The sequence below is a fragment of the Rhinatrema bivittatum genome, chromosome 12 (genome assembly GCF_901001135.1).
Source record: "Rhinatrema bivittatum chromosome 12, aRhiBiv1.1, whole genome shotgun sequence".
Taxonomy (NCBI): Eukaryota; Metazoa; Chordata; class Amphibia; order Gymnophiona; family Rhinatrematidae; genus Rhinatrema; species Rhinatrema bivittatum.
This window is the reverse complement of record NC_042626.1, coordinates 30,276,623-30,300,237: the sequence shown is the minus strand read 5'-3', so window position 1 is coordinate 30,300,237 and position 23,615 is coordinate 30,276,623. Positions and strand designations below refer to the sequence as shown.

General features: G+C 44.2%; 1 protein-coding gene across 1 annotated transcript; it reads left to right on the top strand.

Annotated features, from left to right (window-relative positions):
- Positions 1 to 289: 289 nt before the first annotated feature.
- Positions 290 to 23,329, top strand: LAYN (layilin). The gene is made up of 7 exons (XM_029573563.1): positions 290 to 714; positions 9,366 to 9,663; positions 16,885 to 17,042; positions 18,547 to 18,588; positions 19,369 to 19,452; positions 21,299 to 21,401; positions 22,115 to 23,329. Exons 1-7 carry the CDS (start codon positions 639 to 641, stop codon positions 22,476 to 22,478), a joined length of 1,125 nt encoding a protein of 374 aa, XP_029429423.1. The 5' UTR covers positions 290 to 638; the 3' UTR covers positions 22,479 to 23,329.
- Positions 23,330 to 23,615: the final 286 nt, after the last annotated feature.

Genomic DNA, 23,615 nt, shown 5'->3' with positions numbered 1-23,615 from the left:
GAGCAAGCTGTACCCATTCAAGCCATCCTCCTTCAGTCTCACTTTAGGTTTCTGCACAGAAGTAAGAAAGAGCCTGTTGTTTCAGTGCATGGCTTGTTATTTCCAGCTTTTCTTTTCTTTTTTTTTTTTTACCACTCAAGTCCTCTTACTGTGAGTTATTTTCTCCCTCTTTCAAATTCCTTTGGTCGAGAGGAAATTTGCTCAGGAAAAAAAATGTAAAAAAAAAAAAAAAAAGCCTCAACCACTTCCCTCCCTCTCCCCACTCCCCCCTCCCCCCTTTGTGCCGCAGCTTTAGGAAACTGAACTGCAAAGGCCAGATCTGAGCTGCTCGCCGCCTCCTCTCTCCTCTCTGCCGCCTGCACCTCCATCCTGCTGGGACCTCCGCTTCTGCAGGCAGGGCGCCCCTGGGCGCTCCCCGAGGTGCCCCTGGAAATGAGAAGATGCAGCTGCTGCTGCTGCTGCTGCTGCTGGGCTCTCCGGGCTGCCGTCGCCTCGTACCGATCCTCGCCGGGGGCTCCTGGGCTGCTCCCTGTGCACTGACCCGGGGTGGCTGCCGCTGCCGCTGCAGGTGAGGGCTGCGCCCAGACTCGGATTCTCTCCGTCTGCGAGTGAAGCAGCTCGTTCCGGGGAAGGCGAGCATGGATCCCAGGAAAGCCCTGGCAGCCGCCCTCCTGCTCGTCTCCAGCCTCTGCAGAGGATCCCGCCTGTCCAGCGGTAAGCGCCAGCTGTTGCATGTGCTGTAGACAGCAGGGGACCCCGATCCACCCCTGGAGAGAGTGGTGGCTGGCTTTGTACTTATTTGCTTTAAGACCACCCGGAGTTAGAGAATAACTTTTTTTTTTTAAAGCTCGCTTTAGATGTTTTTGGGGTTTTTTTTCAATTAGTTTCTTGTCTGAGTTTCACTGGCGTGAGCGTCAGGGTTTCGAAGTGCATTTACTTATTTTTGTAAACTTGCTATTGTCAGAGAACGTGAGCGAGGCAAATGAAAGTTAACACCTGGCATCCCATGTATTCGCGTTTTGAATGCGTCTTCGTGCTTTTTGAATATTGTAGAGGGAGAGGGAGACCAGGACAGATTTGAACTCACTGCTGCCCATCTTCATATTGTATCAAGCTATCGCACTCTTGGGTTTTTTTTACTGATGGGTCTTTTTTAAGTAGAAAAGTAATGCGGTGGCCGTCTTGGTCCACTAAACTAAAGATCCAAAAACAAAGTGATACCTTTTTAATGGACTAGCTTTGGGAGTTTTATACTCCCTCCCTCAGCTCCAAACTACTGTCTGCTTAAAAGCAACCATTGCACAGGAGTGACTGGGAACTTATGCTCCTGTGTATTAGTGCAGAAGCTGCAGCCGGATCCCTCTACTTTCAGCAAAGGGATAAGCCTGCGTTGGAAGAGTCACATGAAGTGACTTGGAAAGGTTTGATTTTGGTAGATGCGCTGATCTACTATATTAGATGATGGAATGCATTCAGAACAGCCTTTGAAAAAAATTCACTGACTATACTAAGATCATCATACGGGGGGTAATCCCGGTGCTTTAGTCACAGAAAATGGAATGCTCCCCTCCTCTCCGTTTTTTTTTTTCTTTTTACTTTTACGGTAAGACGGAGACATCCTGGATCAGTAACGATAGGACAAAAAGGTATTTGGAAAGACGATTCTGATGAGCAAAACAACTTCCAAGGGATTGCACCTGTGAAATTTGACAGGCGTCCCTCGTCCTATAGCTGAAGCTAGATTTGCTTCTGATATACCAGCTTCGGATATTAGAGAAAAAAAAAATCATGTTGCAAGCATTTGATCTGTTTTGTCTGTACCAGAGGACAGTGTTCCTTTCAGTACAGACCTGGGATGTTCTGACACATCCTTCCCACTCCTGTGGGCTTCCTCAATTCAAACCAGCCTGTACTGTGGGTCTTCATTTACACTTTACCTAGGGATGTTCCTCCAGCCCCCCTCCTCCCCATTTCATCTAGCTCAGCAACCGCAGTGAGAAGGACCCTTGGCCAGAGGGCCACAGACCTTGCTCCCACTGGAACTCGGTCCATGTGCACCCAGAGTCAGGCCACTAGATGTCGCCCTCGAGCAGTGGTCTTCTAGACTCCTTTGCTCTCCAGGGGCTTTGAACGAAGATGCTTCAGCCGCATCTCCAGCCCCCATGGGGCAGAAGAGATGCAAAATGTTACTTTTAAGCTGCTTCAGCTGGAGGGTTTTGTTTTTTTTTTCCTATTCAGTTACACATGAAAGTTGGAAGTAACTGTGGAACAGAAAGGATCCTGAATCCTATCCCAGCAATCCGACCACCCCTGCAGGCAGCATTGACCCTAGTGCACTGCATACCTACCCACATGTTACATAACTGTCAGCCTATTTTGTATAATCTGCACTGCATTGCACTATAAATTGTACTGTATTATATGCATTGCACTACTTCTTGTACTCCCTCAGTCATGCCCCCTGGTCCCGATCCAGACCTATGATACTGTCTATTCTGCCTTCTCTGTCAGATGGATGTAAATCACTCGAAACCTTGTACTTGACTCTGAGTAGCACGGTAGGAGAGCAAGTAGTAAATCCTTGGAATAAGTAAATAAATAATCGGGCTGCTCTAAAGAATATGGGAGAAGGAGCCAGCAAAAAGCATGGCTTATCCAACTGGAAAGTTTTGTTATTTTTGCAAACCACAATACTACTTGATCCAAAAGAAAAAAAAATATTACAGGCACTTAAAGTATAAATTATCAGTACTCGTAAAAATGCAGTTTCCCAAACCAGATACGCTTGTTTGCAAGAGCCTTGGCGAGCACAGGTCCTGAGTCACAGGTAGAATAAAATCACTTCCATGTTATTTAAGAAAGAAACACATTTCCCGGCACTGGTACCGAGACACAGGCCCTGCCCAGCCTTTCTTCTGCTCATTGGAGGTAGAGCATCGCAGGAAATCCCCCACCATCTGGCAAGATACAGGCAAGAAAGCTGTAAATCCAGGGCACTGATTGAGGGGGGGAGGCACATGTAATAATCTGGTACGACCTGCAATAAGCAGAGTAATAATGGTTTGTTATTATTATTACCCTGTGAGTTTCTCATATCCTGGGCAGCAGATGGAGACCTCCTTAGAAGTAGAGAGTTCTGCAGGAAGGGGCCATTGAAATGTCTATCAGAATGCTTCTCTCCTTCTTCCCTATGACACCAAATCTGTTTCCCTGGCCTTCAAAGAGTCTGAGCCAATCACCATGTTTGAGATTGGGAAGGGATTGTTTTTCACTGTTGTTTGGGGCCACTTGCATAGCAGGGGGTCCATTGCATGAGCACCAGGCAGCACAGAATAACCCCCTGCTTCCTGTTCCAGCACCTGCTCTCCCTGGAAGCAGGCAGCGAACGGAGGGGGGGGGGAAGGGGGGCAATCTTGATCAGACCCATCAAATCACAGCAAAGAAGACCCAGGTTGCTAACTGATCCAGGCATCCAGCCCTCCCTCCTGTCATTCAGGCATAGGCGGAAAGGGGTAAACCTGGAGCAGGCATTGCAGAGCAATGAATAGACACTATTGTCCCCCCTTAATCCAGCTCCTCCTCTCCTTCACTCCCCAGGGTGGGACCTGATGACACTGGACTGGATGCTTGGGGGGGGGGGTTTCCCCCCTGCATATTTCTATTTCTAATTTATGGCAACTTACTCCGTGATTGGTGAGGGTCTGTGTAACCAAAGTGAGGTATTCTGCTAGAATGTGAAGGGATCTGTAGCAGCCCGGCCTGTCCTGTTTTCCCTTTTCCTAGAGATGGCTGTTGCCCTTTGGAGTAGCAGGTTTGCTAGATGAGTTCTGAGTGACATTTCTGTAGGAATCTTTGTTGCTTCACAGTCTGGTAATAGAGGGAGTCTGTGTCACCCTGTGTCACTGTGCGTTGAGGGTGCACATTTTTTTTTTCAATCAGGGAGAATAGCTAATAGCTTCTTCAACATGCATTTTCACGTGATGAGTGCTATTAGTTTCATGGGGGGGGGGGGGGTTGGACACGTGTTTTGGACGCGCTAATCTCCTTATGGAATAAGGGGTTGTGGATGCGAGTCCAAAACCCGCATCCAACCATGGGTTTAAACAGTGCGCTCGGCTGAGCGCACTGTATTGCATCGGCCCCCTCAGTGCAAGGCCCTTAACACTGTGCTTGCAGCAGCTCAGACAGGCCCGAAGGAGGAAGATGGCTCGCATCGGCCCGCACAGGCCAGAAGATGGGAGTGTGCTTGCATCGGCCTGCCTAGGCTAAAAAAAAAAAAGGCAAAAGTGTGTTTGTTGATCCGCAAGGGGCAGAACCTCCATTCAGCTGCCCTTCCATCCATCAGACACAATGGAAAGAAGCTGTAGGAGTGGGCAATGGTGGGGGGGGAGGGAAGGAGAAGAGGGGGAGGGGAGGGGAGAGATGGCAGCTGTCAGTATGCAAATAAACCTAAAGGGGGCCCCATCCACAGACGTTTACACTGTGGCCTTTTAAGTGATTAAGGCAGCCCTGCTGCTGCTAAGCAGATTAGGGAGGTGCAAGGTTTTCTTTTTTTGCCTTCCCCTGGACGACCATGCAGAGAGAAATCCTGGGCATTCAGGAGAGGGTTGGACTCCAAGGTCTTCTTTCAACGTAAACTTTCTGGGCAAAGTTGAGAAATTGAATAAATCACTTGAGCTTGGCCTCCCCGAGCTCACGTGGCAACAGCAGACAAGCTGTTGAGTAAGGTTAGCGTGCTGCAAGTCCTTGGTCATGGTCTGAATAAGTAATCATCTGATTTCCTAGAAACCCAAACAGTTCAATTGCGTCGCTGTGCTGATGATTAGATTTCTCAGCAGTTGAAGGGGGAGAAACTCAAGAGGGCAATACATTTTTGGTCAGAAATCCAGCTAAGGAGTGGCATGCGGGCTTGGATGAGTGTCAGTCAGCGGCACACACCTGCCTGTCCCGGGGGGGGGGGGGGTCCTCGCTCTCCATCTCTTCCAGTGCCAGAGGAAGCTGAAGAGAAGCAGCGATGCATCGAGCAGGATGGGTCCACAGTCCCTGCCTGTTCTGTTGCTGATGCATGCCAATTTTTTTTTTTTTTTTTTTTTACAAATTCAATTTTCCTCCTTCATTTATTACACTTGTTAGGAACAACCTTCATTCATTCTTGTTGCTGTTGTAAGACTTCCAGCTGCTCCATTTTCTAGTTAAAATCCCTTTATCATTTACCCTTTCAGGTCTTGCTTAATCAAAGTGGCTGATACGTGTTGCCTTTCCTAGTGACATCATCAGCCAGCCAATAGGCTTTCTTCTTCGGAGCCATGGCAGAGAAGAATCCACCACCTCCCATGGCCAAAGTGCAATCAGTGAGCCAGTGGGTCTCCCTGTGGCCTTCGTTGGCTCCACTGATTGAGGAAGGCGGTGTCCGAGGGGCACTCCCAGTCTGAGATTCCCCACCATTCCTTGCATCTCACTGCCTCCAAACCATCTTAGCAGCAGTGGCAGCAGCTTTCATTTAAAACCACAATGCTCAAGGCAAGTTTACAACAATATTTCAAATTGCAATAAAAACAACACAAAAAATTCTTAGCAGAACAATAATCCATCAAAATTTATATCCACTTCTAACCCCCACAGATTAAACCAAACAGCCATCATAAACAATAATCATGGTAAGTTATAAACCTGCTGGAATAACCATGTCTTAATGGTTTTCCTAAAGATAGCAAGGTCTTTTATAGATCAAAATTCCTTTGGAAGTCAATTCCACAAGGTGAGAAAGCTCTTTTCCTTGTGGCTATAAACTTCTCTCACCTTGAGCAGGAATTTTCATCAATCGTCAGATAAACGTAAACAAAGCCCAGAACCATATTGGATCAAGCAATCTCTCAAGTAAGGTGGGTCATTTGTGGACCAGATTCTGAAAATTAAAGACAGAATTTAAAAAAGAGAAGGAAACTCAAGTGGTAACCAACATAGAGATTGTAAAATAGGTGTAACACGCAGTAACTCAGTAATGATGACAGAAAAGGAACAAAAGGTCCATCCAATCTACCCAGCAAGCTTCTTATGGTAGTAGTTATCTGCCGTGAAGGTCACCCCCCATGTTTCTCTTAAGGACGGTATAGTAATTGCCGTTCCGTGCAGTTATCCCCAAGCCTTATGATAACCCATAAAAAATTTCTGCTAGCAACATTTTTAATAGGTGATGAGCCTTCTTGAAAAAGTAGACAGTGCTGCTTGACGTACTTTGCTTATGGACTTGGCCATAGAAGCAGTCCTGTGCTTTATTCTTTTACATCTGCTGATCAGTACCCCAGACTGAACAAATCAGGGCCCGGGTTGATTGTTGTCTGAATCCAATTCCCAGTCCCCCCACCGTTGAAGCAGAGAGCAATGTTGCAGTTGCATAAAAAGCATCAAGGTTTGTTGGTTAAAGGTAGTAATCCCATGCCTTATGTTATGGGTAGTAACTGCCGCTCCATGCAAGTTAACCCCATGCTATCCAGTACCCCAGACCGTACAATTCCAAGTTTTTGTCCAGAGCCGGGCTGCTTCATTTTGATCCAAATGCAATTTCCGCACAATCCTTTTAGGTAAACCCATGTAAAGAGGTTAAATAATCCAAACAGCTTTGTACCAAGGTGTAAATAGCAAATGTCAGTGCCTCTTAATATAAACAGGGACCCAAATGCCGAAGTCTAGAGAGATGAAGAAAAAGCCACTTTTGCTATATTTTGAACTAGAAGTTCCAATGATAAGAATCTAATTCCTCACCCAGGCTCTTGACATTATCTCTAAAGCACACTGGTACCCAATTAATAGTAATCACATCATCAGGTATTTCAAAAATATTTTTTCCAATCAGCATAACTTCAGACATTCCGGGGTTTAGTTTTAACTTGTGAACCCTCATCAAATGTGAATTAGACATCAAACAACTATTTAAATTTTGAATAGCTTTCAAAGGATCAGAACCAACTTCAACACATACCTGAATGTTTTCTGCAAATAGCTAAATATGGAATTGGTTATTATATATCTGTTTACCCAATGAGCTAATATAAATATTGAACAGTAATGATGAAAGAATTGATCCGAGGGACTCCATACTTTAATTCTGAAGAAAAAGACTCAGCTTCATCCAAAACCACCTTCTGTATCCAATCTTTCAAACAGGAATGTAGCCAATATAATAGAAATCATAATAAAATAGTGTGGTCAAAAGTGTCAAATGCCACTGTAAGATCTAATACAACCAATATAGCTGCATGACCCCCGTTCCAAAATCTTCAGAATATCATTGGTGAGATCAGTACTAAAACCTCCTCAAAATCCTGATTGATATCTATCTAACCCCTTTACATCCTCTAAAAACTCTTCCAGTTGCATAAAGAGCTTTTTCAATAAACTTGCCCAACTGAGGCAGATCTGTAACTGGTCTAATCTTTCCTGGTTCAACCACTGATAATGATTTTTTTTGTTTGTTTGTTTGTTTTTTAATTAGTCTGAGAAAAGCTTGTTTAAGCTGGGATGGATAAATACCTTCTTTCAGTGATATAGCCACTATACAAGTCAAATGTTGCATAAGACTGTTTTTTGCAGAACTAAACAGCCAAGCAGGTAATTGATCCAAATTTCAAGAGATAATCCTAGTTGCTTTAACATATCTGCATCATCTCTTATCCCCCAGGATTGTATTATTACCCATTGATGAAATAATTGCCAGATAGTAACTAGCTATATTTCAGAATTTACATTTTATTTCTCCGAAGAGCAGTTGAGCATTTTATTGACATGGATATATGAGATGGAAGTGCCTGCTTCACCAGAAGGTATTAAAGACCTGCAGAATGACTGAACTAATCACTGACAATAATACTGCAGAGTGCATACACTGTGTGTAATCTAAATTCTCTTCATTTCTGTTTCTTTCCTGCTACATTTCCTCCATAGCGGACATATTTCTTGGTGCAGGTATGTTATCTGTGTCTTGCAGCAAGGTTTGCAGACTGTACTACAATAGCAAAGGCAGTGCTTCCCCGAGAACAGAAATATCCCGCTATAGTGTACATCTGCGCATGCACTTTCTCCATTTGTTACGCTCCTTACTATAGAAAAAAAGTGCAAGTGAGCAGCGATTGTAATAACAGTACATTGGATACTACAACATTGATGTTATTTTCTTTCTCTAATAGGTTGTTTTAAAACAGAGGGAAGCAACTTTAGTCCTGACGTGCCACAAACAGGTCTGGTTTTCAGGTTATCCACAATGAATATGCATGAGATAAATCTGCAACGCACATTTGCATGCACATTCATTGTGGATATCCTGAAAACCAGACCTGTTTGTAGCACTCCAGAACCGAAAATGCCTACCCCTGTTTTAATACAAAATTATTTTGGGGATTCTTAGGAGTTTCTTAGAGGAGCTTAGCTAAAGAAAAGGTTACTATGTACAGAAACCTTCTCAGAAGTAGGATATAGATGAAGAAAATCCAGAAAATCTCATTTTCCTTTTGACCAGATTATTTACCAAAGTTCTTCCAGCTCAAATTATCTCATGCTCTCTTTCATTTGAGCTTGCATCCTTCCAGCTAGTCTTCAGAATTTTTCTCTAACATCATATTTCAAATGCCTGTTTATGTAGCTGGAGGTTCTGGTGGAAAATTAGATAATCTTACTCCTGGAGGGCATGAGCAAAAGGATGGAGGAAAGCAGAGAGCGATCAGGGATGATGGCATTAAAAAATGTTTAAGGTCTACAAACATGGGTGAAACAAAGAGGAATGCTGAACAGAAAGAGAACTAGCAAGCCATACGTGCCAATGTTCATATCAAAAGACAGCATTTGATTATAATGCTGAAAAGATCTCCAGTTCCTTACATACAATCAACACAGATGCTCGTGTCAAGATTAGAACTGTGGTTACACTACTGTGTGCATCGTTGATTGCAACCCAATGGAGATCGTAATCAGGGGCACCTATGGCCCTTGTCATCTTCTTTTTTTCTGGGCTCTGGAATGCATTTTCCTCCATACTCTGCCTACAAAACTTGACCTAAACTCAGAGGAAGTGATAAAACAACTGCACAGGAAGTTTAGAAGAACCATGAAGAAGAAGATAGCACATCTCAGGGGTTCTCTGCTGTGATATTCATTGGCCCATGAATGCCAGCAGAACTGCATGCATGGTGAGGGTGTCATACTTGCCCTGTACTGAACGTTCTAGTTGCTTGGGTTGCTTGACATAAATCACCACACAAGGGGCAAAACCTGAGAATACCAGAGAGGCAGAGAACGTGCTCTTCCAGTCGGCATATCCTTCTCTGTGAATGTGGGCCATCCATTAGTAACCACTCTGCTTCTCTTTCTTTCAGGGCAGACCATCTGCCGAGGGGGAACTCAGCGGCCCTGTTACAAAATAGTTTACTTTCACGATGCCTCGCGCAGGGTGAACTTCGAAGAAGCTCAGGAAACCTGCCGACGAGACAAGGGCCACCTGGTCAGCATTGAATCAGAGGCAGAGCAAAAGCTGATTGAAAAGTTCATTTTGAGCCTCTCGGCCTCAGATGGAGACTTCTGGCTCGGTCTTAGGAGGACAGAAGAGGATCAGGAGAATACCACAGACTGCCAGAGCCTGTACACTTGGGTTGATGGCAGCAAACCCCGATTTTGGTAGGTATACAATACAGATTGTTGCTGTGGTGCCCCTCATGTAGACTTCTTCCAACATGCATTGCCAGCCATCTCTGTGGTAGATGAGCATCTGTGATACTTGGGCTGCTGGAATATTTTCAGAGGGGAGGAGTGAAAGGTTATTAACTCCCAATTCAAACTGGATCCAATGAGGCAAAGAGGTCCAGGGTCACATCAAGCGGCAGCGAGAGAGAGAGAGATTTCCATTTGAATTCTAAGACTTCTCCTGGCTCGGAGTTTAGGGCTCTGACTTACCAGAGCGGGTTTCATTCTCAGAAGAACTACAAGGGTAGAGCTAGCGTTATTCCTATCCCTCTCTATCTGTAGCTTTTGATTCATTAAAAATTGTATCTAGTATTGACAGCTACTAATAATGAGCATTTTTTTAAAATAATAATATTAAGGTCGATTTTCAAAAAGTTTATGCAGGGAATGGGGTTCTGTGCTGTTTGTTTTTTGTGATTGTATTTATTGTGAATGACTTAATCAGGATATTTATGATTAAAATTGTGTACTAACCTCTTCTCATTTTGTATAATTTTTTTCATGCATAGAAGTTATATTTTACTTTTTATTTTATTTTTTTTAATGTTTTTATATTTTTTTATTGTGCTCGGTGATGTTTTTGTATCATGCTTTTATTCGCATTTATTCTGTATCTTGCTTTGGGTATCAAAGGGATAAAGTGATTAACAAGTATCACAGATGCATAAATATATAAATCTAACAATTTAAAAATTCTCCCTCCGCTATCCTTGATCTGGCTAAAATCTGTACAAAATCCCTGTGTACAGAAAATGAGCTGGATTGAAATGGGTCTAGGGAGGGGCATGCTCAGGGTGGGGGTTTTCAAATTTATCCAGTTAGGGCGATATTCTGCACTAACCAGATACATTTTTGTGCACCTAAATGCGGCCACACCAGTGGGTGCTTTATATCTAAGCAGATGTTTGGTGCGGTTAGAGTTAACCAGATATGCAGTCTCAGCTTTAAACAATTGCAGTTGAATATCCAAACAAAGTTAACCAGTTAGCATCACTATACAGTAGCTTTATGAAACCCCTCCCTATTATGAATGCACACTGTGGGGCCGATGTAATAAGACCCGCACTGAAATCGGCACTGTTTTTCTGCATGTATTCTTTTTAGCATGTGTGGCAAAAACAAGTGCCTACATGGAATGCAAGAAAGAGATGGCATGCAAATGAGACACGCGCAAAAAAAAAACTGCGGAATACCTAATGCACGCGCAGTACCCGCATAAAAGCCATGATGCAAAAAGCCACGGGAAAAACAGGCCCTAAAACAGGCCCTAATGGAAAAATGATGCAGACTTATTTTTAACTATTTCAAGTTACCACTATTTGAAAATAAATCGTTTCAGCTCTTACCACTTTGGCCCTTTTACTCCAATCCTGGCATTAGTGTGGCTGTGTGCAGCCTTTTCCTTGCTGGGCGCTCAGGGCTGCTCAGCATGGATCAGGAGCCAGAATGGACAGACCAGCAATCTCCGGGGGGCTACAAACAAATGCTGACGCCGCCCAGAGCCACTGTATCGCCAGGACAGCACTGGAACCAAAAGTCGACAAAGTGGCAGTGGCAGTGGCAGTGAAGGGGGCCCAAGGTTAACATGGATGGGCAGTAGACACACAGATCTAGGCTCTACTAGTTGTACTCTTATCGATAAATAATGCCTTAGCAGGCACCCTACAATGGATTTCTGAGTAGTTTGCAACAGCCATCATGCATCATAAGTGACATTTTAAAATATTTTAATTCTATTACTTCAAGCACTTACCAACATTAAAAATGCCTTATTAATCTATATTAATTGATTTTATATTTATTGCAGTTTATAAATACACAATATCATGTTAAAAGTAAACAAAGAATACTTCAGAAACATCAGATCAAATCACGTAATAAAACAAATAGCAATATATTCTTTTATGAATCCACTTTCCAAAAATGCATAAAACTACAATAAAATAGCAATAATCATAATAATCATCATAAAATGATTTGCAACAGGTGCAGAACAGAACTAGGACATGCAAAAAAAAAAAAATTTCAAATTCCAGTGTCATCTCAGTGACAGCAAAACAAATTCCCTTCACTGCCAAACATCTTGTGAAGTAACACAAACCCTGCAAAAGAATGATGAAATAAATAGAACTTACCATACCATAAAAGTAGTAACTCTCAGGACTCAAACATCAGCAATCTTATATATAAAAAGGCAGCAAGGCAAACATTATACCAGGCCCTAGAATACTAATACACTACTTAATGGGCAAACAGAACAAACCAGACTGCTACAAATCTCTAAAGAGAAACTAGAAGCTAGCTAAAATACTGCATCTCAGTCACACATGCACAACACAGACAGACAGACCCTTACCTAAGACAGAATAAAGGACTACAAATTAGAAACAAACATGAAGAAAAAACTGAAATACAAAGCCTGAGAAACCAGATTCTGTGCACACGGAATACTGAAGAAAAAGCAAAATACAAATATATAAGAACTGCAAATTCCTAAAGCTGGTATATTCCAATCGCTGAAAGGCAAAATAATTTTTTTTAACCTTTGTTGTCTGATCTTATTTTTCTAATCAGCTTCCCAATTTCTTTTTCCCCCTTGTCTCTTTTACTTTTCCAGGGTCTCTTTAATTTTGTCTTCTTTCCTTCCTCCTTCATACACACACAGACTCTCCCTCACATAGGATCCCACTCTTCCATGCTCTCTCTCACATACACACAGGTTCCCACTCCTACACACACGCTTTCTTTCATACAGACTCCCACTTCCACAAACAACTTAAGAACATAAGAACATGCCATACTGGGTCAGACCAAGGGTCCATCAAGCCCAGCATCCTGTTTCCAACAGTGGCCAATCCAGGCCATAAGAACCTGGCAAGTACCCAAAAACTAAGTCTATTCCATGTTACCATTGCTAATGGCAGTGGCTATTCTCTAAGTGAACTTAATAGCAGGTAATGGACTTCTCCTCCAAGAACTTATCCAATCCTTTTTTAAACACTGCTATACTAACTGCACTAACCACATCCTCTGGCAACAAATTCCAGAGTTTAATTGTGCGTTGAGTAAAAAAGAACTTTCTCCGATTAGTTTTAAATGTGTCCCATGCTAACTTCATGGAGTGCCCCCTAGTCTTTCTACTATCTGGAGGTGCCCAAGGCACTCACTCAGGCTCTCACTCTCAGATGTTCTCTCTCATATGCACGCTCCCACTCCCAAATACACAAGTTCTAACTCCCACATGCTCTCTTTCTCACACACATGCCCTCAGGTAGGCTCTCATTCACATCCCCTCCAAGCAGGCTCCCATTCATACCCCCCAGACCCCAAGTATGCTTTCACTAATGCACCCCCCAACCCCGCAGGTAGGTTCCCATTCTCACACACACACACACACACACACACACACACAGAGTCAGGCTCCCATCCCCACCCCCACCCCCAGGCAGGCTACCATTCACACACACCTAGGCAGGCTATTATTCACATACACAGGCAGGTTCCCTATCAGCAGCAAAATCCTGTTCTGCTGCTCCTCCTCATGTACCTGCCCACTATATTCTAAACTCGCACAGCTATCACTCCTCTATGCTGATCTCATAATGCACAAGATCATCATGGAGCTCTTACCAGCTGCACGTGTTTTGAATTCCGCAGGGCCAGCACACATGGAGAAGCAGGAGAACGAGCTACTTCTGGCGAGGTTTTTTGGGTTTTTTTCTTCAACTGCCGGCCTCCCTGTCCAACTCCGCTTCTCAGAGGCCTTGCGGGCCTTCTCCTCTTCTCGCCCTCCAGTGGTATGGGGTCCAGCAGCGGCCTCACGGGCCTCTTCCTCCTCTCGCCTGGCGAGTCTGCTGCGGCGCTGTGACAGGGGCATCTCTTCTTGGGCCACCAGGCAATGCTGATTGGATGGGCCTGAGCCCAAAGGGGGTGGGCCACGGCCTGCCCATGGCTATGCCACTGGGTAGGAGTGATCCCAATCAGCAAGCCTTGGGCACCTCCAGACAGGCACTTTCACTTAACTGCTGCCCTGACCCAGCTTAGGAATACTGGTACTAACCATTCTCCCTGCTAGTGCAGCTCCCTGCAGAGCCTGGGAATGGATATGCAGACGACATCACAAATTTGCTACATTTTTTTTGAGGGCGTAAATAAACATGTGGATAAAAGTGAACCGGTAGATGTAGTGTATCTGGATTTCCAGAAAGCATTTGACCAAGTCCCTCATGACAGACTTCTTAGGAAATTAGAAAGTCATGGGATAGGTGGCAGTGGATTTCCAACTAGTTAAAAAATAGAAAACAGAGAGTAAGGCTAAATGGTAAAATTTCCCAATGGAAAAAAGAGAATTATGGAGTGCCGCAGGGGTCTGTTCTGGGACTGATGCTTTTTAATATATTTATAAATGACCTGGAAAGAGGAACAAGTGAAGTGATCAAATTTGCCGATGACACTAAATTATTCAACATTGTCAAATCACAAGAGGACTGTGAGAAATTGCAAGAGGACCTTACAAAACTGAGAGACTGGGCATGCAAATGGCAAACAAAATTTAATGTAGAGAAGTGCAAAGTGATGCACTTAGGGAAGAGTAACCCAAATTATAGCTATAGAATGCAAGGTTCCACATTAGGAGTCATCATTCGGGAAAATGATCTAGATGTCATTGTTGAAAATATCTTGAAATATTCTGCTCAGTGAGTGCAACAGCAGCAGCCAAGAAAGCAAATAGAATGTTAGGGATTATTAGGAAAGGAATGGAGAATAAAACAGAGAATATCATAATGCCTCTGTATCACGCCATGGTGTGACCTCATCTTGAGCTCTGTGTGCAGTTATGGTCACCACATCTCAGAAAAGTTATAGCAGAATTAGAAAAGGTACAGAGAAGGGAAATCAAGATGATTAAGGGGATGGAACAATTCCCTGATGAAGAAAGGCTAAAGAGGTTAGGACTCTTCAGCTTGGAGAAGAGCGGGCTGAGGGGAGATATGATAGAGGTCTATAAAATAATGAGTGGAATGGAACGAGTAAACATTAATTAGCTGTTTACTCTTTCAAAAAGTACAAAGACCAGGGGACACACAATGAAGTTACTGGGTAATACATTTAAAACTAATAAGAGTCTTGCCTCACAAATCTGCTTCACTTTTTTGAAGGAGTTAATAAACATGTGGATAAAGGTGAACCGGTAGATATAGTATACTTGGATTTTCAGAAGGCGTTTGACAAAGTTCCTCATGAGAGGCTTCTAGGAAAAGTAAAAAGTCATGGGATAGGTGGCGATGTTCTTTCGTGGATTGCAAACTGGCTAAAAGACAGGAAACAGAGAGTAGGATTAAATGGGCAATTTTCTCAGTGGAAGGGAGTGGACAGTGGAGTGCCTCAGGGATCTGTATTGGGACCCTTACTGTTCAATATATTTATAAATGATCTGGAAAGAAATACGACGAATGAGATAATCAAATTTGCAGATGACACAAAATTGTTCAGAGTAGTTAAATCACAAGCAGATTGTGATAAATTGCAGGAAGACCTTGTGAGACTGGAAAATTGGGCATCCAAATGGCAGATGAAATTTAATGTGGATAAGTGCAAGGTGATGCATATAGGGAAAAATAACCCATGCTATAATTACACGATGTTGGGTTCCATATTAGGTGCTACAACCCAAGAAAGAGATCTAGGTGTCATAGTGGATAACACATTGAAATCGTCGGTTCAGTGTGCTGCGGCAGTCAAAAAAGCAAACAGAATGTTGGGAATTATTAGAAAAGGAATGATGAATAAAACGGAAAATGTCATAATGCCTCTATATCGCTCTATGGTGAGACCGCACCTTGAATACTGCGTACAATTCTGGTCGCCGCATCTCAAAAAAGATATAATTGCGATGGAGAAGGTACAGAGAAGGGCTACCAAAATGATAAGGGGAATGGAACAACTCCCCTATGAGGAAAGACTAAAGAGGTTAGGACTTTTCAGCTTGGAGAAGAGACGACTGATGGGGGGATATGATAGAGGTGTTTAAAATCATGAGAGGTCTAGAACGGGTAGATGTGAATCGGTTATTTACTCTTTCGGATAATAGAAAGACTAGGGGGCACTCCATGAAGTTAGCATGGGGCACATTTAAAACTAATCGGAGAAAGTTCTTTTTTACTCAACGCACAATTAAACTCTGGAATTTGTTGCCAGAGAATGTGGTTAGTGCAGTTAGTATAGCTGTGTTCAAAAAAGGATTGGATAAGTTCTTGGAGGAGAAGTCCATTACCTGCTATTAAGTTCACTTAGAGAATAGCCACTGCCATTAGCAATGGTTACATGGAATAGACTTAGTTTTTGGGTACTTGCCAGGTTCTTGTGGCCTGGTTTGGCCACTGTTGGAAACAGGATGCTGGGCTTGATGGACCCTTGGTCTGACCCAGTATGGCATTTTCTTATGTTCTTATGTTCTAAGAGAAAATATTTTTTTTACTCAACACATAATTAAGCTCTGGAATTCGTTGCCAGAGGATATGGTGAAAGCTATTAGTATAGCTGCATTTAAAAAAGGTTTGGACAAGTTCCTAGAGGAAAAGTTTACTAACAATTATTAAGGGAGAGTTGCAGAAATCCACTGCTTATTCTTGGGATAAGCAACTTGGAATTTACCTACTCCTTGGGATCCAGGTACTTGTGACCTGGCTTGGCCGCTGTTGGGAACAGGATACTGGGCTTGATGGACCCTTGGTCTGACCCAGGATGGCAAACCTCATGTTCTTATGTTCTTATATGCCATTTCCATGCAAAACCTGCCTCAGGTTTTGCATGGGTATCTGCGTGTGTTTTTCTGTACTGAATGCATTATTACATACACGTGTAAGATCAGCGTGCAATTAAGCGCCCAAAAAACAATAGAAGGTTTACCGCCGCTTATTACATCAGCCCCTGTATTAGCTAAATCCATATAGAGTAACCGTAATGACTATAAACAAAGACCTTATAACCATGAGCCCCAGAGAGGCAGAGGAGGGATTGGAACCTGGCTCTCATGGTTCCAATGGTACCAGGCTGCCTTCACTGCTGTACGACATTTAACAAAAGAAACTGTAGAACACTAGACTGAAAATATGACCTGACCAAGTCCTGACTTGTTCCCCCATTTTTATACAGGAACTGGTACGTGGATGAGCCCTCGTGTGGGAGTGAAGTGTGCGTGGTGATGTACCACCAGCCCTCCGCAGCTGCCGGCATGGGAGGGCCCTACATGTTTCAGTGGAACGATGACCGATGTAACATGAGAAACAACTTCATATGCAAATATTCCCTGGGTAAAGCAACACTGCCTGGTGTGGGCCATATGTCGTCGTAGCTCCTCCCGGTTCATGGGGACAGACGCTGTTTGCGAAGGTTTCCCCGATGACCAGTTGGCTTAACTGCTTTGTCCTGGGACCTTAAGATAAGTTCACTTATTAGAATAAGGTGACCCTTTGGGAGGCAAAGAACTGGTTAAAAAAAAAAAAAAACCCAAACAAACAAAAAAAAAAAAAAACACCCTCCTTTCAGATTTGTTCTCCATTATTCTTTTTTTTTAAAACATATTTTTCCCGCTTTAATCCTTCCTACCCAGATGGCATGCAGGGGCCACACAGATCCCCTTCACTGGCCAAGGGCTGGAGGAGATATCTGTTGCCTCCAAGCCTGCTTCAATGCCAATTTATTTAGTTAGTTAGTTCTCTCACTTAATTCCACAAAATCGGTTTCCAGAACCAGTGCGCATTAGTGATATAATCATAATTTTCAAGTATAAATCCAAACAAAACATAATAAAATGCCCATAATAAAACACACAAAATGCTCCAAATCATGTTGATTTTAACTATAGCTAAGTCCAGAATCTATCTACTGAATGCCCCCAAATGCTTATACAGAAAGCATTCTTTTACTCTTTTTCCTAAATGCTAGATATGATCAGTCGTGGCTCGTGGCCTTTCTAACAATTTACTCCACAACACCGAGGCTGCAACAGAGAACATCTGATACCGAGTTCCCTGCAATTTGCCTTCCTTGATGAATAGAATAACAAACAGATTTCCTTGTAAAGAACCCAGTGACTGAACTGGCACATATAGTCCTTCAGTAAATATGACAAACAATGAAGAAATTCCCCATGTTTTATCTTATGAGTCAGGGTATACGACAGGGTGGCCAACTCTGGTCCTCAAAAGCCACAAGCAAGTCTGGCTTTCAGGATGTCCACAATGAATATGCATGAGATAGATTTGCATGCAGTCCCTCCATGGTATGCAGATCTACCACATGCGTATTCATCGTGGACATCCTGATAACCAGACCTGTTTGTGGCATTTGAGGACCAGAGTTGGCCATCCTTGGTACAAGGTCTTCAATACCCTCCCCAGACCTCAAATGCATAAGCTTCTGTGACACAAATGAGCCCCTACTAGCCCCGTCAGACCAGAAATTCGAACCCTAGCATCCTGCTCCACCATGCTACGTTCAACTCCTGGGGATAGACATGAAACGATGCTTTAATATATTTGCATCAATTTTGCCAGCCTTAAGCTAAAGTCCGCCCTTCACTACCTGCATGAACTTGTAGATCTGGAGTTCCTGTTGATTTCCCTACGAAAAGCCGAACTAGAAGTCCATGCAGGTAATGGGTAAAACCAGAACTGGATCAGCCTGTCCTGAAAATCTGGAGCCAGTTGGCAACTCTATGCCGAATCAGACCTCTAGAAGGCAGAAGAGAACCGGAACTGATTATCCAATTCTGGGTAATAGCTCATAAATAAGATATGTTTTCCCTTATTTCAGAGAGACCTGCAGCCACTCCTGCAAAGAACACTTCTCGCATTGGTGAGCAAAGAAACTCTTTTTTTCTGAATATGCATACCTGTGATTTTGGTCTGTGACACTTAATCTCATAATTGCTGAGTCAAAAATTAAATACAAATTTAAGCGTAGGGAGGTGAGGTTGTAAAGGGGACCCAAGGTAAGCAAGTTGCCAGGTGTCTATCATCATGTGCTTAGTGCATCAGGCTCAGAGATGCGATGAAAAGGACATTTTACAAACGTATGTCCTGCCCATTTGCACGATACGAAGCGGGTCCAGAACCTGCCACCTGTCTGCGCAGGGAGGACGAGCCTCTCAGGAGCTGACGTCAGCCCTCACCTGCTTGCGCCACAGCTCCGGAATCTTCCTCGGCATTCCTTCCTGTACCACTTAAGTTTAAACTGAGCGATCTGATTGGTTGATAAAGGGGACCTCGGTCACGGAGGTGGAGCATCACACCTCTTAAAGGGATATCGCTCCAAAGCCAGTTCAGCTGAAATTCTTCCTCCAGGGCTGCCTAGTGCTAAAATGCAGGGCAACTTCTCCAAGTTTGGTCTTATTTTTCACCGTTATCTTTTCCATATTCTGGGGTTTTCTAAAGCAGATTAGACAAACACCTGTCTGGGATGATATAGTTACAGCGGATCCGGCTTGGAAACAGAGGATCAGGACTGGATGGACTGTTGGAGGTTCCATATGGTCCCATTTTACTGTGATTTTAATGTGCCGGGCACTCCCTACTGAAGAAGGGGCCCCAATACTGTGCATGACTTTCACGTTCACCTGCATTTCTCCATCCCCAGAGGTTGTAACCATGCCATTAAGACCCAAAGACCCTGAAGAACCCATTAAAGAAGGAGGAAACGTAACAGTGGAGGAAGTTAAAGGTACCGTTCAGGGCACAGGCACTATGGGAGCAATTTTCACTAATCCACCTAGGGGAAAACTGGATGGGCACTTTTGTACCTGCATTAAGTGTTAGTGAATTTTAAAAGAGTAACTACCCTGGTACTCTCTCTTTGAAAACTTGTTTATATGTAGCATGGGCACAAACGTACCCATGCGCTTTGGGGAAACTAGGCACCTATATTTGGAAATTCAGTTGTGCTTTCTCCCCCGAGCACACCTCTTTATAATGTGGCTGTGTGAAATGTGTTCATCATTTTTTAGGATCTGAATGGGAGGGGGCGGTACAGTTGTAAGCCCTGTAGATCTAGTCAGCTAACTCTCTAGTCAGCTGGCTAGATCTTTTTCAAAATCTGCCCTTTATGAGGGCAAATTTCAAAGGAACTTCCACAGGTAAATGAGCATTTACAAGGAAAACAAAAACGCCTTGGACAATTCCCTCCCTCCTTTTTCCCCTCCAAACATGGAGAAAAGGGGCGGGGTTAGGGCAAAGCTGGTTAAGTACATGCGGGGATTTCTATTCCGTGCAGACTCCCCGCAGCACCGGCTTGCCAATGGATCTTCAAAGGGAAACCACTGGCCTCCCCATGACTGTTGTTTAATGATCTGTTTATGAATTTATTTAGTCTTCGCTCACACCTTTAACGCTGCAGACATTCCACGTGTTCTGAGATCAAAGGACTGTCTGCTATAAAAGCGAAGCTTGGCCAGTGTAACTGTTCCAAGGCCACCTCGACCTCACGAGCTCAGAAAGTGCAATGGGTTGAAATACTTTGTGCTCCCAGAAGAGAAGTCTAGATTCGAAAACTAAGGGGCGGATTTTAAAAGGCCTGCGCGCGTAAATCCCGGGGTTTACGCGCCTGGCCGGGCCTTGCGCACATCACGCAAATTTCCAAAGGGGCCCGGCCAGGCGCGTAAACCCCAAAACACACACAAATGCCGGGCCTCTTCAAAGGGACGGGGAGGGGTGAGCTGGGGGGGGCGGGCCAGTTCAGTGGCATTGTTAGTTGTCCTGATGACTCGTGCGTCGGCAGCCGGCCGGCGCGCGCAACTTACTTCTGCTCCAAGCCTGAAGTACGTTGCGAAACAAAAAAAATTAGATCGGTAGGGTTTAGGGGGTGGGGAGGAGAGGGGGAAGAGGGAGGGAGGTAGGGAAGTTCCCTGGGGAAGGCCCGATTGCATCGCAGTACGGAAATTGCAAAAGTTGACACACACACACCCCCCCCCTGCGCGCGCCGCCCACACATACGCACCCGGATTGTAACATCGGGCGCACGTGTGCGCGCAGCCACCCGATTTTATAAAATACATGCGCCAGCACGCACATGTTGTAAAATCAGCACGTCCATGTGTGCACGCCGGGAACCACACGCACATGGATGCGTGCGCATATGTTTGAAAATCTACCCCTAAGGCTTTGACATGCTTTTTGCCACTGTTCTGTGTCCATTGGTTTTGTCTGCTGAGTTTACAGCTTACAAGTGACAGCACAGTAAAAAAAAAAAAAAGAAAAGAAAAGCGATTGGGGCTTGGGATAATTTTCTCATGTGCTGACATCGTCAGACCTTGACCTCTAATGTCACAGCTCCAAAGCTTTCCACCCTTGCTGTGGTTTCTCTTTTTTTTTTGAGCCAGACAGGAATGAATTGTTTTAAGTCCTTGCAATAGGCATGAGATGGGTTTGATCCTCAGTATCCAGATTTCAGAAGTGTGGTACTGGTCTTGCTAGTCCCCACTAAGGTTCAAGGGTGGAAGGATTTCTTGGGATTTAGGCACTGCAAAGCTCCAGCTGTAAACCATGATTTGTTTCCGCTCCCTCCCTCCTAGAAAGCATTGGGAATATCTACTACATCCTAGTTCCTGCGGTCCCTCTTTTGGTCCTGGTGATGATCACGGCCGGGATGTTGTGCTTTTGGCTGGTTATGAGAAGGTAAGTAAATACAGTAATTCACCGCGAGAAATCCTAAGGTGGCCAGCTGGTTTATTTATTTATTTTTTTTCAGAACAATCTGATCCAGTCTTGGTTTTACCCCCATTGTATGCATGCATGGACTTGTAGTTCTGATTTTTTTATTGCCCTCCCTGAGAAAAGCACTTTGCAGCAACCCATCAGATTAATGCATAGGGTCTGTCAGTGAAACAGGTCCCGAGGACAGTATCCATAGCGGGGGCTGCCTGGTGGCAAATCCCTGCCATGTTAACACTTGGGGGGGGGGTCTGTTTATTTAAACAGGTCCTGAAGAAACCACTCATGGTGAAGGCAGGACTCCCTGCCACATTTAGTAATGACTTGAAATAAGTCCATGAGAAAAACAAGACTACAAGTCCCTGCATGCATTGGAGGTGAAACCAGGTCCAGGTCAGGCTGTCTTGAAAATCTGGAGCTAGCAGCAAAAGGATGACAAGATGGCAAGTTCAATAAAGTCCAATCCTTTTGCTGCTAGCCACATTGGATCGGTTACCGGTTTGTTTCCTTGAAAATCTGGAGGCAACTGGCAATCCGAAAAAACCCTAGCATTTGCAGTTTGTGCTGGGAGTGACTGAGATGTACGCTAGGTATTTTTCTGCATGAAGAAAAGTGCAGCTCAGCTCCCTGGACCTTTCCCTTTAAACTGATCTGCCTTTTTGCCGCCTTTTCCCCAGGAGACAGGCAAGGACAGAGGTGAGAGCAAAGGAGCACACCTTGTGGATGCCTCCTCACACGAGGAACAGCCCCAGCCTGGAGATCTACAACGTTATCAAAAAGCAAACGGATGAAGACTTGGGTGGGGCTAGGTCGGACACTAAGAATACGTCGTTCCGGCTGGCACACGGAGCCAGTTCCCCTCCGGATAACCTCTCGGGGGAGTACGATAACATGGCAGGGGCCCACTCCGAGAGTGGCTTTGTGACTCTCGCCAGCACCGAGAGCGGCTTTGTGACCAACGAACTGTACGAGCTGTGCAGCGATAGGGTCGGGAGGAGCACGGAGTCTGCCTGGGTGGACAACGAGATTTACGGATATTGAAACCAGAGCCTGAGGGCGGGCGCATCGTGACGGTATGCTGAAAGCCGAGCGTGTGGCGCAAAATGTCTGCAAGTCTCAGTTTTTCTTTGAAAAGTGACTTGGAGTACTTTGGCAACACTTTGAAGAGAGACTGGGCACTGCATTCCCCCCAGGAAGCACTTCAGGCCTGGCATTTGGCTTCTTGTGTTACCTTATCTGTAACTGTATTCTTTATGAGCTTTGGAGAAACCCAGACCCTGTGCTGAGAACATTTCCTCCAAAAGCGAACAGTGGAGTAAGAGCTAGAATCTGCTTACACCTATCAGAGCTTCTGAGTTAAACATTTCACTCCATACCATGGGTAAATCACACGGGAAGAACAATAGGAAGGGACCTGAGCTACTCTGGGTGTTCTCTGAGGCTGATGGAAATTAAACTTTCAAATTCTAGTAAGGGTTGATGGAGGGGCTTGAGGGCTGGAGGAGTTGTACTAAGCTTGCCGCTAATAATTTTATTAGCAGTAAGAGCCTCCGTTGCTACAGAGGTCACTATGAGAAAAAGACATGTTTTAACCTCTTATTAAAAAGCACTAGCCTAGATGAAGAAAAGAGTGGAAAAATCTGAGCTTTCATTGTAATTTTAAATGCCAATCTTATTTATCTATTTATTTATTTAGTTAATTCATTCATTTTGGGGGAGAATGGAATCAGGTTCCAGATTGCCTGCCCTCTGCTAGCCGACTGGGCAAACTTAGAGAGACCAAGACCCCCCAGTGTTGTGAAAAGACAAAGTGATTCTAGTCCTGGGCCAAAGAAGTTCTGCAAGAAATGGGCCTCAATAAATAACTGCAAAGCAATGTCTATTAAACCTTCCTGCTGTGCCGTGCTTATGATCTGTAAAGGTAAAATGGTAAACTTCACCAGGCAGGCCACTAGATGGCACCACCATCGCATGAATGGAATCAAGGATTGTCATGTGTCTTCCCTCCCCCCCCCCCCCCCCCCCCCCCCCCCCAAAGGGCAAGCTTCAGTGTAAGGATTCCTTGTGCAGGAAGGATGCATCACCCAAATAAAGCCACTGGAAAAATACAGGCAGAATAACAGTGCAAGTTCTATGCTCTTAGGGTTTCTCTGTCTGTGTCTACTTTTTCACGACAAA

Bases quoted from the DNA above. Each gene is read 5' to 3' on its own strand.
- LAYN (XM_029573563.1), top strand. From the start codon at position 639: ATGGATCCCAGGAAAGCCCTGGCAGCCGCCCTCCTGCTCGTCTCCAGC. The intron at 715-9,365 runs GTAAGCGCCAGC...TCTTTCTTTCAG, and splicing joins AGGATCCCGCCTGTCCAGCG to GGCAGACCATCTGCCGAGGG. The intron at 9,664-16,884 runs GTAGGTATACAA...ATTTTTATACAG, and splicing joins GGCAGCAAACCCCGATTTTG to GAACTGGTACGTGGATGAGC.